The sequence below is a fragment of the Vicugna pacos genome, chromosome 11, assembly GCF_048564905.1.
Source record: "Vicugna pacos chromosome 11, VicPac4, whole genome shotgun sequence".
Classification (NCBI taxonomy): Eukaryota; Metazoa; Chordata; class Mammalia; order Artiodactyla; family Camelidae; genus Vicugna; species Vicugna pacos.
The window spans coordinates 90313434-90330154 of NC_132997.1; the positions used below are offsets into that span (position 1 = coordinate 90313434).

Genomic DNA, 16721 nt, shown 5'->3' on the forward strand with positions numbered 1-16721 from the left:
CAAGCACTTCCAGGTTCATGTAGTTATATAAGAATGTTGCTTGTTAAGTATTGACTCTGTACAACCGTAAAACTGAAAGCACGCCATTTTGCGTTATCATGTAAAATTATTTGGCGAAAAATGGAGAATCCAGGTCACAAGCCCATTACTTTGAAAAGCTGAATGAAAACATTTCTGAGATGGCACTGCCTTGAAAAAAAACCTGTGTGGAAAATGGCCATTTCAATAGAATGGTAACTTTCTACTCCCAAATCACCCCAAATATCTCTGTCTCAGCAGACTAAGGAAAAATAAACGCGTGTGCCGTGGGGAAGCAGAAAGGGGAACGATCTAGAGAAGCACCTTGGGAAGTGAAGGGATATGCGCCTCTAAAACGAGTGCAACGAGAGACGAGGCAGGTGCACCGGTCCGTGGAGAAACCCCCCGCTCCGAGTGTGCACCCTCAAGACCACCACGTGAGGACCACATCTCATAACGGAGAATAACACAGCTGCCTCATGCACTGCCGTATCCACACCCGCACCATCACCCCAGCGCTTGGGTCCCTGGTTCCCTCAGACAGCAGGCAGGACGGGCGGGGCTACACTTGGACCGCGGGTTGAGAGTGCGGGAAGGGGTGATTAGTTGAGAGGTCTCTGCCATGAGCCAGACGATAAAAAATGGTGAGAAGTGCTGCGAGATTGCTAACTCGAGTCTAGAGTTCCGCACAGACTTTCTGTTAGTTGTCTTAAATTTCCCCTGAAAGCCTGTCCATCCCTTACCTTACAGGGTTGTTGTCAACAAAGGAAATAATGCATAAGGAGAAAGCACTCAGCAGAGGCCTCTGCCTCTGTATTACTCCTCAGATGGCATTTTCTACCAAACCGCGAGCTCTGTCCCTGCGCGGGGGTGTCTCACACACAAAGGACATTCTGCACCCAGGTGCTGAGCAGCGTCCGCGCCGAGGTACAAGCCACTCTCCGAGTGACTTTTCAAAACTATTTTCATAATGAAGTGAGCCTGTAGGTCTTACAGAATACTTGCTGCAATGCATCAAAAAAGATGCATTCTAAGTACTGTATTTTTAAAAGACAAGGAGGGCGCATGTACAAATGCATAGTCACGCTGTTTTATCTGAGATAAGAAATTATGACAACCAAAATAAGATTAAACACTTTTAATCAACTACAATAAACCAATAATCATATATTATATAAAATTCTGATTCATGCATCAGATTACATAAATTATACAACTGTCACATTATGTAATGCTTACATACCTTTGAGTTTGTACCTACAAAAAATGTATACAAGTTACTAGCGCATTTTACTTAATAAGTGTTAATACTCTTCAGTTATAAATAATGCTTGTCTCTTTCAAATACCTGCTAAATATATACATTTCTAGATCTGCAGCATTTTTTTTTTTGTACCTCAAAATACCAACCACCTGGAAGCTCGAAGATTGCTAGGCCCAATGTACCGTTTGTTACAGACTTCAATTCCATTGTAAGAGTGGATTTTTTGACATGGAAAGTAAATGAAGTAAAATATCAACTCTAGTTAACTGCTTGATGAGCTTCTACACTTCTTATTAAATACATCAGAGAACACTTCATATTCAGATTAATTAGTTAAGGTGCTACCTATTGCATATTAAATACTTCCAATGACTGCATCTGGATTCTTAAAGTCGTAAGTCTGTGAAAAGGGGGGCTTTCAGTGTGTGCTGACAGACTCTTCCATCTACGATCATGAACCAGCAGCACCGCGATCCTTTCCCTTTAAGCTCACAGAGATGGAGGAATGAACATGCTTCCTATTTCGCTTACACACACACGAGTGACATCAACCACGTCTACTGGACACGTGAGCACGCGGACATCAAAAAGTTTCAGCCTGCTTTACAAACCGAAGGTAGGCTGCTTTTCCTAAAAAGCTACAGAGGAAAACAAAAGCTCTAGTGTAACAGTTACTCGAAATACTAAAGACAACAATTTTTTTTTTTCCGGAGATTCTCCTTGCTAAAGAATAAGCATCCTTATGGGATGGTCGGCAGAGGGACATGGGGCTGGAGGAGGTGGTGAGGAAAGCAAGTCTGTCACTCACGAGCTGAGTTTTACTGAGGTTTCCATTCATGAAACCCTTTTAACTACAAGGCAACAGTTTCACAGCCAGAAAATTACAAATAAATCTTCATTTACTGCTAAAAGCAACAGATGCAGTTATGTATAATCTATGGATAATACTACATTCATGGGAGGATGACAAAACCAGGCTGAATGCAGAATACAGCAGCAGAAAGCAATACTGAAATATTTTCCGTGACCAGCACTGTATGTACAATCCTATGATGTACTCCTGGGAAGTCAGTAAATGAACTTGAAGCACAAGTGAAGGAAAGTATGTTCAATACTTTCGAGCTGAATTTTAGAACTGGGAGGGGAACTGGTTGTAAAACAATACTGCTTTTAAAATATTAGCAGAAGTACTTTAAATTATGTAACAGAAATATGTCAGCTTAAGACAGGTGTGAGATTATTATAAACCTCACAATTTAAAAAAATCCTCTTACTGGTGGAAATATTTTTGAGCATGCCTTTTTTAAGCTTAAGAGGAAAAGTAACACATGTCTATAAGTCTACTGTGTTGTACATTATTTAATGAGTACATATGTTTTATTTCCATTTCTAGCTACTAACAAATACCAATGGAATACGTAAAAGTTATATTTTGGAAAAATAAACTAATGCGATCTTTTTGGCTTTTTCTACAATGAGTGATATTAAAACTACTCTATGTGCCCTTCTGCCAAACACAGGTAGCACTAATATGTTTACTTAGGAACTCATTTTTACTTTTTGTCTTCAGTCCATTATACTGACTGATTATGGAAATATATAGTAAGTTTTACTCTAGGTCGTGAGTGAAAGAAAGTTTATCAAGATGGGAACAGAACATTTCAGGCAGTGATAAATGCAGATTTGGTTTTCAGTACAATTCTTATCTCAAAATTAAATACAAAAATATCAATGCAGTTATAACCAAATCATTCACATATGGATGTCTAATCTTTAACAGTTTTTATACAGGGAAAAAAACTCTCTTTAACAATGAATTTCCTCATAAAAAGAACACTAGCACTCGAACCACATTCTTTCATGAGCTCTATTCACATAAAACATAGCCCCAGTACAACACTGCCAGCCTGGCTCATTCTACCAAGAGTAAATTTGGCCAGAGCATATTAAAGTATCTGTAGATAATCTGTCATAATACTGAAAACACATGGATTTTAGTATTTTAAAAAGCATAAGAGCTTCAATTATACCAAAAAGAGAAAAAAAATGCTAAGAATTTTGTTAACATTTAATAAATGCTAACTAAAAATGGCACCACTTTCAAAAGTAATAATTACCAAGACCTCAAATGAGAAAATAAAATTCTATACCACATTATAAGGTTTATTACAAAAATTTGTAAGTAGAGGAAAAGCTATTTTTCCTTCTCCATTTCCTCATTTTAAACATTATCTAATTTTTTGTATTTGGGGAAAATTTTCAGAATTTCAAAGTGTATGCTCTCATAGGAAAACTAAAGAAACTCAGAAAATACAAGTAATAAGAGATTTTAGCTTATGAATATAAGCTTGGCCAAGTATTATCTGATTTAAAATACTAAACTGAACAAAACTATTATATGTGCTGTCTATTTAACTTTCAATGAAGTCTTAGCGATAAATACTAGACAATAAAGCAGTTTGGTAAAGGATTGGGGAACATGTATCTCCACATACAGGTGAATTTTTCATTTTAAATTCAGAAGACAGATTCAGTATTTCATAGTAAGTATTTTAGACTTTAAAGGCTAGAAAGTAAGCAGTAGATTATTAGTAATATTTTTATATCATTGTTTTACACTTTAAATCATAGATGAATTTTGTACACATATATAAAGGTAATTCATGAGTAGGCAACATTTTGGGGTAGCAGGCTTTAAAAAAAGCCAACATACAGTTTTGTGATAAATCAATTCTCCAAAGGTGGACATGGAGAAGTGTAAAATGTTGTGCTTAGTAAAGATCTGTTCTGAAAACTCATCCCTCCTTCAGTAACTTTTATTTTCGTTCGGAACCCAAATGTAACCATCTGTTCGATTATTTACGTGACCTGAAGCCAAGCCTAATTCTTCATTCCTAGAATTTGCTCATTGTTTTGGGTTATCAGGCATCAGACAATCACCTACTTTCTCCCCCTGAATTATCTTCAGATACAGTTTCCTAGTATCTTCTTTGTTAACATTTTAAAGACATTCAGAATCTCAACAAATTACATTTGCTTATCTTCTGCGTATAGCTCAAACAAAACTCAAATGTTAAGATAAAAATTCAAGAAATTCATGCTATTGCAAAGTTAATGACGTTTCCTAAAATATGTCATTCTTAAAAAAAAAAAAAGGACTCTGGATCATTACTTTTGGAGAAAGAAAAAAATCTGTTGTTGGAATAATATACAGTAGCAGCTTGTCCTGAAACCAAGGTTCACATAGTCAAGAGTGATTTGAAGCAGCTTCTCTGTAATAAGCCATTATAGTAGCAATGATGATTTGTTTTTGCATCGATAGACTACACATATATTTTCAAATTAAGAAATTGGTATCCTAATTTTAGAGGCAACTAGTTGTTTTTAAATGTTCCCAAACACATGTATATATGAGGTATATGCATGTATTTTATATACAGAATACATGAACAGACATTCATGTACATATGTATGTATATAAAATATGAACTTCTTTAAGTAGTGTTTATAATGAGCAGTATTCCTATAGCAAAACGTCTACAAATTGACTTCTGAGAAGCCAACCCCAGTATCAATCCTGCTTTATGAGAAATCTGTTCCTGAGGAATAAGTCATGTACTTCTAAAGAAATTTCTAGGCCTATGGCAGATTAGTGGGCCAGCACCTGTACCGAAGTGAATCCTAAGGAACTGCTTATTCATCGAGAATCTGGCCCATTTTCACTTGAAAGGTTTAAATGACTTAGCTCACTTCAAAGGTCACTCTTGAAAGTCCCTGCTAATACTTCTAAGTAAAACACTTTTTCACAATGAAGGAGAGTGTGTAATGGAACCTGATAGTGGAGTCTCTTTCAGTAACAAGCTTTTCTCCCTCTCCTCCTTCCTTTCTTTGCTCCCCAGTGATAAACGCAGCATCATTGGCTTATTAACTATTGGCGAACTTGCCAGCCTTCCTGGACGGCTCGTACGGCACCCTGAGGATGCTGGGCGTCTCCTCCATGACCCGCACGAGGAGGTTGTCGATGTAGTCCTCCAGCTCCCGGATGTGCGTGTCCCTCCTCCTCAGGAGCTCCTTGTGCTTCACCAGCTCCTGGAGGACCTCCTCGTAGGTCAGACTCCGATAGCCTGCAGCGGCGTCGAAGGGGTTGCTGTCCTAGAACAGGATCAAGACTGTCACTTTAACAGACGGAATATCAGGGACAAATTAGCAATTCTTTTGAACTTCAACTTTTTCAATCCCCCGCAACTTTTTCTCTATCCTTGGCTAGAACTAATGTGACAGTTCACAGAATGGCCAGCCAGTTCTCAGGAAAGGACTTTGATGCATATGCACCAAAGCCCCGATTACAACTCTAAATTCTTCTAAAACCGTGTTTACATCATGCACAATGTCCTAGTATAAGAAATTGACTACATAACTTAAGATTGAATTAAGAGATAACACGATCTATAATAAGTATAACTAAAATAGACAAACCCAAAAGATCTGGAAGAATTAACTTGTATGGAATGTAAGACTCTATTGAGAACCATACATTTGGACATTAGTCCTCACAAAATTGCTTCCATTGGACTGTAGTTTAATGTTATGCCTTTGCCTTTTTACTGAAGACGGTTACAAGAAACAGCAATATCAAATCTGCTTTTCCAATCTGTTATCAAACGTTGAAGATACTCAGAATTAAATTCATGAGCATCCTTATAAGAAGCTCCACGAGAGTAACTATGTTTTAAGTCAGAGGCAAATAGACCTTTTTCTCTCCTGAATAACTAGTCTATTTCCTCCTCCTAGTACTAATACCTAAACATTTTATTTCCTTTTTTGCGTTGGTTGTCAGGAAGCTCAGTGCTCAACTATGGTCATGTTAACATTTAAGATTAGTATATCTACATTCTCTCATTTCACTTGTTTTGTTTAACCTTACTCTATTGGTAAAAAATCCTTTTACATAAAAGAAAGAACATAAACCAAAAAAAAGGCATTGACTTAACTAATTTTTATCAAAAAGTATTCTAATATTAAACGAAAAATATTTCTCAGGAATTTAGTCAAATTTAGTCAGCACTATAACATCATCTATTTAAAGTGTATAATATTTAGATTTTTTCACTATGTAAAATATAATGGCAAAATACAAAGTAGCAATCTTTGTGCTTTTTAAACTCAACAACTTAAAATGGTTTTCATCACTTTCTTTTAAAACATTTCCATTTGGCTTTAAAGGAAATAAACTAAAATACTGAGGAAATTGTTCTTGCTCTTAAGGACCAACAGTATCTTTTCTACTCAGTGGAGGATGAAGAGTAAGGACTGGTGAATGTAGAAAGGCCTTTTTTTTTGTTGCAGAAATTAAATCCATCTTCACACATTTTCAGGATCTACATTAATTTGCTATGTGTCTAGGAGCCTTCATCAGTAAAGCCAAAGTGTAACTTTTCACCTCTGCCTCCCCCAGGCACCATGGCTTTCCTAACCAGAAAAACAAGCTAGAGTACAGGTATCAATTTGATGCTTGCATTACCTACACACACTCCTTTCTCTAGGATAAAGGGGGAAAAATTTCAGGACTGAGGGCGTCTCTAATCCGTAAAGACCCTCAGGTTTTATACAGAAGACACAGCTTGCACTAGGTCTGCAGAGATTTCACCCGGCAGAAACGCGTACTGGGCATCTCAAGCAGTGGGCTCCGTTTGCTCAAAGGAGGAAGCAAAGTTCAAGGCACGGTGGGTCAATAAAGGTGATCAACAGAGGAGGGCTAGAAAATAAGGTTCGGGGCAGGACACAGAGAGGCTGAAATGGTGGTTCCAAATACACCATCAAGGATGTCTAATGCTATTAAATTTTTGCTATGGGAAATAGAAAACCCCTTGAAAGGTTTCTAAACAAGGAGAGGCGATTAAAGCTAAGTTCTAGGAAAACGGCAGCAGTGGGTAAGATCATTTGGAGGGACTGCGATTAGTTACAAAGCCATTTAAATAGTAAAGACAAGAGTTAATAAGAGCCTCTGCTAGAGTAACAGAATACAGAGGATGCTAAAAGGAAGTTTCTGTAAGATGTGTTTACAATGCCTTATTTTAGCATCAGAAACTGGGAACAGATACAACTTTGTGAGCTGTATTACCTTTGTCCCCAGACATTTCAGAACATTGCTCTACAACAACCGAAGGACAATTCTGGTGAGGCGTGTGGCTTTACTTTTTATTCTCTTCTCTTTTGGATCAATCAATCTTTTGTAAAAGTACACACACATGTATTTATTAGTTTATTTAATTGGTCATGAGTAGTCTAGAGATATAAAACTTACAATTTCCTAAACACATTCTTATTAATTATTTTACCAAGCAGATTTCTATAGAAAAGATAAGACATACCATTAAGGTAAGTATATTTTAAACATTAATTCAAAATAAGCTAAAGTTTCTTAATTTAACCTAAAGAATTCTGCACAAAATTTGAGACAAAAACCAGCCTAGGTCTTACTTTTCTTCCCTGATAAGTGAGATGTTCTTCAAGCTCCCTTTCAACTCTAACATTTCCCAGTCTACAAAGTGATTTTTCTGAACTGCATTTTACAAAAGTAATAATGTCCCACTAATGTGATTTTTTTCAATAAGACATTTATTGAAAAATAGGAGTTCTTGCAAGAACTTCAGGGATTAATGAAATTAAACTAAATGGGATTCATTACTGATGGATTGTTTTACTTTTTCCCCTTAATTTAACATAATATTATCAGATTGACTCTCTCTAATCTTAATCAAATTACACATATATGAACTGATTTCTCCAAACTAATTAAGTGATAATACACATTTACTTTGTTACATTTAACACCATACCAGTACTACCAGAGAATGTAGTTAAAACAGCTTTTTTAAAAACATTTCTCTAAGTGAGGATGAAAGACATGTCAAAAAATTCTTATTTTGACATAAGTAGTTTAAATTAATGCCATGATATAATTAAAAAATTTAATCTTTCCAAATAATCAATTACTATCCCAGAATAGTGTTCAACACTTTACAGCCATAATCTACTTTTCCCCTCACAACCATCTAATACTTATGGATAAACAGATTTCTTACAAATTCATTTCTGACCTTTCCAATAAATTTTCCATTTGTCCTTTTGTATGAAAATTTTACTCCAAATTTCTGCATCCAGTTTCTAGGCAAGAAAACATCTTAGAAACACATGTACTAATAAACTATCTTCTGGAGAAAGATACAAAATAATTTAAAAGTTTTGCACTTAGTTCCTGATTTTATCCCATATTTGAAATCATGTAAACTTTCTAATTTTAGGCATAAGACTCTTAAATTGAATAATATACTCAATAAATATATCTATCCTTCTGTTTGTTGATTTAATTCCAAATAAAATAAAGATTAATATTAACTAATACATACAATAGGAAATTAAAATATTTTCTGGTTATAAAAATTACTTCACACAAAGAGGGAAACTCTCAGGAAAATATAAAAATTAATTTTTTTTTCTAAAGATAATTTTCATACTATTCTTGGAAAAACTAAAATTGAGAAATCTCCAAACTGGTAGACTCAAATAACCTACCATGGGACTCCTAAGTACTCAATAGTCTTTCCTCCAGCACTCCATATAGATGGCACGTATGTTTTTAAGATGTCTTCTTCTACTGAAATTCAATGTAAATTTTTCTTCTCTCTTCCCCTTTCATAACCAATCCTTTTCCATTCCTCCCCAACCTCTGTTAAAAATCTTCCTATGCAGATATAAGAAAATAAGAGTTGGGTGAGAGAACAAAATTATTACATGAAGTTTTCTAATCGGAATTTTAAATAACAGCTGGGCAAAAGATTTTGAGAATTACTGGGATCTATTTTTACTTTACTCACAGTCTAGCCTAGGAAATGTATATTTTTTTTTACAATATTTAAATTTCAACAAAAGCAAATTATCAAGACTCAAAATAACTGAAGATTTAAAGAAAGGCTGTCCTGGTAACTAAATATTGGTGGGGCACTAACTGACACCCAAGGCAACGAGAGGGGGGAGAGAGAGAAGATGAAGGCTTGGCATTCTCTGATCATCTCATTATTGTTCTAATGAGGAACTTTGCTCTGGGAATATCATCTCAGCTACTTTCACATCTTTTGTCCTACTCCCTTCATCTCCCTTTCAGTTCTTAATTAGGCCTTAAAGAGCTCACACTGCCCTTTCAACTGGCTACTGCTCCTGTTTAAACACTGCGCTTTCACAGACAGGTGTTGGCACTAGCATACAAGACATACAAACTTAATTACAAAATACTACGTCCAGAAGGGGAAAAAAAAAATAACTTGGTGGATGGCTATTACCGGAGAACTTAATGTAAATTACTTCAAACATCTTATAATCTTCAACATAAAACTTGTTCAAATACTTTTCCTCAATAACGATCAGTGTGAGGACGAGCTTTCTCCTCTTAATTGTATCTTGCAGGAAATTAACGGCACCTAGTAATGCTTTAACTGTCATTTAGAATAGTTAGTATTCCGCAGAAAAATAATCACACATCAAGGATTCTTTTATCACCTTTAAATCCTTTAACTAAAACAATTTTCACATTTTATTTCTTTAAAGAATTCTAAAGATGCTTTTACAGCAATAAATTACAAGATTTGGAAAAGTACATTTACAAGCACATAGAAATTGTAATTAAGGTCATTTAATAAACAATAGCTGTGCATTAAATCGATTTTTTGATGTTGCATTTTGTTTGAGATTAAGTAACCGCCTGATAGAATTCATTTTACTATCTGATCAAAGGCTGACTTCATATATTCTGACGTTTCTCGCCAGACTGCCATAATATAAAGACTTGGGTATTTATGAAACATCAAAACGTACAAATCATTTACATAAAACAACAAAAACACAGTACAAAGTCCTCTGCCTTTATAATGTTTCCTACCATTTTCCAGACAAATAACTACATTCAGAATGGTTTATACAGCACCATGGATTCTTCTAGGCATATCACATCATAGAAAATGATGATATGTTACTGCTTTGAAAAATTCTTATTATACATCTGGATCACACACATTAAGGACAGATGGTTCAAACAGCAACCAACAGTCTCTTGAAATAAAGGCTCTGTTTCTGTTATTCAGTGAGAATTTAGTTTTCCCACCAAGACATGCACGCTTATGTTTGTAAAGTAACTTATTCTCTACGTTTAATATCGTATTTTTAATTGACTGAAGATGCACTGAAACTTTGAACAGAGATACAAAACTGGACTTTAAATAGCAATAAAATGAAGTTGAGAAATCTGGATAATCCTTGCAAAACATGTGAGTTAATTCAGCTGTCCATACCAAGGCTAATATATTTAGTTTTGTTCTGACTTGGAATGTAAGGGTCCTAAAGGTTCTTTCAAATACATGATCCTGGGTAACTGGACCTCTTGCCAGGATGCTTTTCTTATTGTTAAATGTTAACACGCAGTTTCATTCTTCCTTCAGTCTTCGTCACAGCAACAACAACATGCTAGTTTTCTCCACAATCTCTTATTTCATAACCATAATATTGACCTTGACATACAGCTTTCATATTCATTTTAAAACAGCCTGCGAACAACATTTGTATATTTCAAATAGGCTTCGATTATAACTAAGTTTGCTTACACCTCCACAGATCATACAGAAGTCATACCCTATGGTATACTGAAGATAAAATCTGAATTTTGCTTTTCTTCTTTCTCCTCAAATGACCATACTAAGCTATAATCCGTAAGTAGCTGAGGGATTCAAGGAGACAGAGGCCTTTTTAGAAATGGGTGCCAGACGGAAAGACAGCTTGTGGCTTGGTTTTTAGTAATTCTCTAACCCCTTTGCAACTTACCGGGATTTTCCTGAGGTCTTCGTTGCTTGTCGGATTCATATGAAAACTGAAAATTAAGACAAACATAAATGTTAAAAGTGTATCATTGTCTACATGGGAGAAAACATGAAACCGGAACATTTTAACCAACATTGCAATAACAATTTCTAAACTCCTACGTTACCTGACTGAGTGAAATTTAATCTAGGATGTAAAAGAAAAACAGTATTTACTCAACATTCTGAAGCACTTATAATTTTAAACTTTGAAGGAAAACCCTTCAGTTATTATTAGAACTGAAGAACTATGCCTCTAAATATGTAGTTTCTAAACATCTTCAAATATAAGCGATTTTACCCAGTGAGATATTTTATAAAGTTAAATTTTGCAATGTTATTCATTTTATACACAAATACTCACTCACCTTTTGCCTTCTGATATAAAGCTATGGAGAATTAAATAAATTTAGGTTGGAAAGACTATAGAATCAAAGAGCTGAAGCAATCTTTCACAACAATTATTTCTATAGGTATTAGAAAAATTATCCTTTAAATGTTACATCCTGTCAAGGAGAATGAATTCAGAGCTGTGTGAATCATTTCTGTCATTAGAGGATTTCTACGTAGCTGACCTGCAAAATTTAAATACCCAAATGGACCAAAGCAAAATGGATTTCTTCCATGTAGGGAGTAGGAAAACATCACAGCTGAATGCTATAATCATCTTCTTCTTTGAAACATGTCCATTAGGAAGGGGACTGCAACCCAAAAGAAGCTAAACTTCAAAGCCATCTGATGAGTAAATATTTCATCGTTGCTCTTCAAGTTTAATTTTTACCCAGCACTTAAGAGTATTAGCCATTAGAACCTCTACAAAGCGTTACTGTCCTAGGAACCTTTTTATTAAAAAGAGAAACAAATTAAGTGTAAAATATATTTTTTCATTATCTTTCCTTTATGGCCACATAACTGGAATCCTTTGAAGAAATTCACTTTCAAAACTTCTGATTGTGTGCACAAAAAGTCTGGACACTGAAAAATACCTATTATAATGAGTACATATCCCAAGCTGCAAATCGACAGGGCATACACACACGTACAATCCACATCAAGAGAATTTCTCACATATCCAAGGTTTCATTTGTTATGACTAAGATTTGCAGTACCAGTTTCCAGAACCGGCTGCTGACCTCTTCCACCTAGAACTCCCGTGGGTAAATCTAGTGTCTCAGCAGAGCTGAGTGACATGGTAGGAAAGACTGTAACGTTTTAAATACAGTGCACCATCTAACAGACTCACATGGCTGACACGCTTTCTCACTCCGTCTCTCACCATCTTTATGGTGTTCCGTGTGGCCCCAGACTAGAGTCACTTACTAGCAAAGCCTCAAGAGCCTGACAAGAGTGGCTTGAAAGAAAACAAAACAAAATCCAAAAGACATCACCTAGGCCGAGAGTGCCATGAGGGCAGATGATGACACATGCGGTTCCCGTCCGCCCCAACTTCCAGTCCAAGGAGGTCGACATCAGGGCCCGGGGGGGGGGGGGGTCTAGTCTCTCCTTGCCCTGCTATCTCGCAGCATGTGGTTCTCTAAGAGATCAAGAAATACGTTCTGCTGCACCTCTCTCCATCCGACTGTGATATTCTCGAAGACAGAATGATGTACACCCAGCTTGACAGCACACCACAGTGGCTACAAGCAGAGAAGTGGTTGAGGGCCGTGGAACCAAGTGGTGTGAACTCAAATCCTGGTTCTGCCCTCTGCTTGCTGTGTGGCCTTGAGCAAGTTACTTGCCTTTTGAGTGTGTCTGGGTTCCCTTGTCTGTAAAATGGGGATGTTAACAGTTTCTACCATGTAAGACTACTGTGAAGATTAAATAGTTTGAACATGTAAAACCTTTAGCACAGTGACTAGCAGAACATGTTCAGTAAATTATTTTATTTAATGACCATTTACATAGCACTTAGACTTTACTAGATACTGCTCTAATCACTTTACCAAAATTAACTCATTTAATCTTTATAAACTTTACGGTAAATATGATCTTCATTTTCAAAAGAAGGAAAGGAGTGACAGCGAGGTTAGGTAGCTCGTGTGAGTCGTACAGTGGGTATGCGCAGGTGGAGGTGTCTGGCTCCAGAATCTGTTCTAATTGTGACACACGGTCCCTTTTTTGCACACAGATCTACTTAGTGAGCATGCGCTGCACTGCTAAAGCTTGAACACAGAGGACACACGGATTAATCAGATGTAAACAACACCTCATTTTGCATAAGCATACAGCAGAGCTGCTGCACCTGTTGGGGGAGAGCACTCCTGAGTTAAACTTCTGGCCCACCGAGAGGAAAGAAACGTTCCACCACAGCAATTAGCTGAGAAAGGTCTAAGCCAAGGCAAAAATAGGGCTTAAAATTACGTGAAGGCAGGTTTGGCAGGTCAGAGACAGAGGACTCTGAAGACACAAGCTGTCTGGGGCTGCCAGACAGCAGTGCCATGTCAGGACATGAAGGGACTGGAACATCGGCGGCAGGGTGGCAGGCGCCCTGGGAGGGTCGTGATGCACGAGATGAGGCTCTTAGCGCTGATCAATAAACCATTTTTGGACAAATGTAAACTTTCATAAATGTTATTTAAATATTTCATACCTATCTCATCACACCCTTGAAAAATAAACAGTATTCTGCCTATATAAATTTCCTTCAATGCCTCAGGAAGATTACTGAACTAAGAAATAGAAATGCTGGGGTTACATTCATTATAATAAGGGTCTTCAAGGAACAGACATTTAGGACAAAGATTTTAACAAAATCACGAAACTAATAATATGTACTTTCTAATAGCTTTAGCCTACGAACTAAAGTGAAACTCAGTGACAACCTGAAAAGTGTCTGAGAATTCTCCAGAACGAGTAAGGTGAAGAGGTCACACTGTAAGGTGGAGGGGCGTGGAGCGCAGCGCCTGGCTCTCCGTCACTGCACCTGACTGTGATGTGAGTGCCCCTTGCTGCCCCCAGCAGCCACGGTGCGCTCTGAGGCGGCGAGGGCTCATGTGTGGGCCATTGTCTGAAATCTAAAGACAGAGCCCCTCCCTTGTGGTCGGCTTTATAGTCACAAACTGACACGTCAAACACATGACCAACTCAGTCATTCACAGCTGCCTTTTTTGATCTGTCCTTAAGGGGGAAAAAAAGAGTTAACTGAACTGGATTGAATTAGTTCGGGGAAAAATAAAATGTCTCTATTTATCGAAGTGTGGCACCAATTTGTGATAGCTTTCTCTCTGGACTGCTGTCCGCGTGTCCGACAAGATACTGAATAATATAGTCTGACTGCTCAACTGAGTTGTCGACAGGTTAAGGAAAATGGTGTTTTTAATCAGGTATGAAAATAAACTTAGACATGCTCACATTGAAAAAGTCCACACAAATGTAAACTTCAGAATTTTTAATAAAATTAATTTTTGAAATCAGAACTGAGTTTGCGGGCAGCAGAGGATTTTAAAGTAACGTTTAAATACTGATAAAAGATATTTTTAAATTCATGTTTTAAAAAATACCTTAACATTCAGCAGTTTTTAGGTTTTATAAAAGTTAATTTTTTACCCTGTGATTTTCCAAATTTTAAAGAATTTTCCCCAGTAAACTCTAAATTTTAAAATAAACAGTACTCATATATATGTATTTTGAGAAATCATTAGTTTCTCTTCAATAACATCACTTATTAATTTACTCTGAAGTTAGGATAAATACTGAGTGAACTGGTGAAACGTGAAACTGTCCTTCGTTTCTGCTATGCCTAGTCTTCCACAGATAGGCCAGAGAAACAAACCAATCTTTATAAAGTGATAAAATCAACCACTGCCAGAAATCACTAAGGCATTTGGCAGTGATCAGAGTTTTCTCTCTGTCCTTCCTTTTCTCTTTTGGAACAAGAATACCTAAGAAAGAGGAGTCTATTAACAGTGAAAAAATGTTAAGTGTTTGTTCAGACAAAAAAACCACAAAACAAAACAAACAAACAAAAAACAAGCCCACAGAAGAACAATGACCTATTAAAACTGGTTAACTAATTAACTGCCCTATCTGTGTAAGATAATGCAAACTGTGTCAATTCCTGGCTCCAGGATTTTAAATCTTTCAACAAGAAGTCACATAACAAGCTCTTTCGAAGGCATTTTTAAAAACAAGTATTATTACTTTTTTCATAATACCTCTTTCCAAGCCCCCATGTTGCTGGAATTATACAACTTGACCCATTTTGCATTTAGTAAGTGAATTCAAGTTATTTGCAAAATCCAGGAGGTGTCCCACCCGTCTCAGAGGGGGACAAAGAGAGGATGGAGTGGGTAGAGGAGTAACGTTCTCGAACACCATTCCTTCTTGTGTAGGGGAAGTAAGTGTAACTTTACAAACTATCCCAGAACTTCTGACATTCATTATTTTCAAAGGAGAATATCCTACTGATCTTGTTTAGCTGAGAGTGGGCTCTGGAGACCTGGAGCTTCACTTGGGTGACAAATGCAGTGGGGGGGAAGGATATAAAGCGAGAACTGTAACATAATATACAACCTATAATGAGTCTGAAGAGAGGAAAAGAAACATCCGCCATTTCCCGTGAAGCTAGGGCAGAGAATAATGACGGCAGGCCTAACAGCACCAGCTGATACTGGACTTGAACCGTGGTACCAGGCTCCCCGGTGAGCTCTTCACCTGTTAACCCCTGCATCCTTGCATACTCCTCCGAGGTGAGTTACAAGAGAGGATCCGGGCGCAGGGAAGAGAAGCAGCCACTGAGGAGCAGTCAAGATTCAAAGAAAAGCAGCCGAACGCCACCATCGGGGGCTCTCCGGCCATAAATGCACTTCGGTCCTACTGTGAGCTCAGAGTCGGCTGGTTTCAAGGAGGCCAACACAATTTCATGAGGATTCTGCCAATCACAATGACTAAGGGAAGTGCAAGAATTAGACAATCTTAAAGAGACAGAACAAAGGCTGAAAAGCAAGAGATTTTGAAACTTTTTTTCTGTTTGTCCCTCCTGCTTCATTCTGCCCCTCCCTGCCCCCCAGGAGGCTGACCTCCGGAGAGTGCATCACCTGGCCCCTGGCTTCCAGTTTCACTCTGCCACTGGGGCCTTCCCTCCCAGATGCTGCTGGTCCCAGTGCTCTATTGTCCCTTCTTTGGTGTCCTAACCCTAGCCACCCCTCTACACATGATCTCTTCATTAAACTGGCTTCAATTACTCATTTTGAGTGTGACACTTGTTTCCTACTGCAGACTTTAACTGATACAAGAATATACAACAAATGCCATGAACGATTCACTTAATAATTTAAAATAGGAGAGAAAGCAAGCAAGAAGGAGGCAAAAGAAAAACTGCAGTTCTGAAATGGTATAACTGAAGTGACTGGGATTTGCAGCATACCACTGCGTATTTATACACCGCCTAACAATTTATAACCCTTTTGCACAAATGGAATTTCTCAAAACATGTTTCCAAAGGAACAGTAATCAGTAAGGTGGACGATGATCACTCACAGTAAGATCTCACACAATCAAAACCCCACGTGATCAATCACGCCGTCTGATTCTCC

The 16721-nt window shown here is 37.2% G+C and overlaps 1 protein-coding gene across 2 annotated transcripts in view; it reads right to left on the reverse strand.

Annotated features, from left to right (window-relative positions):
* Nucleotides 1-1141: 1141 nt before the first annotated feature.
* The window catches only part of RAB11FIP2 (RAB11 family interacting protein 2), a 40133-nt gene continuing 24553 nt past the window's right edge, over nucleotides 1142-16721 (reverse strand). The window contains exons 4-6 of one of the 2 annotated variants that reach the window (XR_012077619.1): nucleotides 11153-11198; nucleotides 8858-9026; nucleotides 5313-5434 (exon numbers count right to left, since the gene is read on the reverse strand). Coding sequence is in view for 1 of the 2 variants with exons in the window: in XM_006200170.3 (XP_006200232.1) it covers nucleotides 5207-5434; nucleotides 11153-11198 (274 nt within the window). In the remaining variant the exon portion in view is untranslated. Of the gene's footprint in view, nucleotides 5435-8857; nucleotides 9027-11152; nucleotides 11199-16721 lie in introns of both variants that reach the window. The other variant, XM_006200170.3, reaches the window with a different exon arrangement.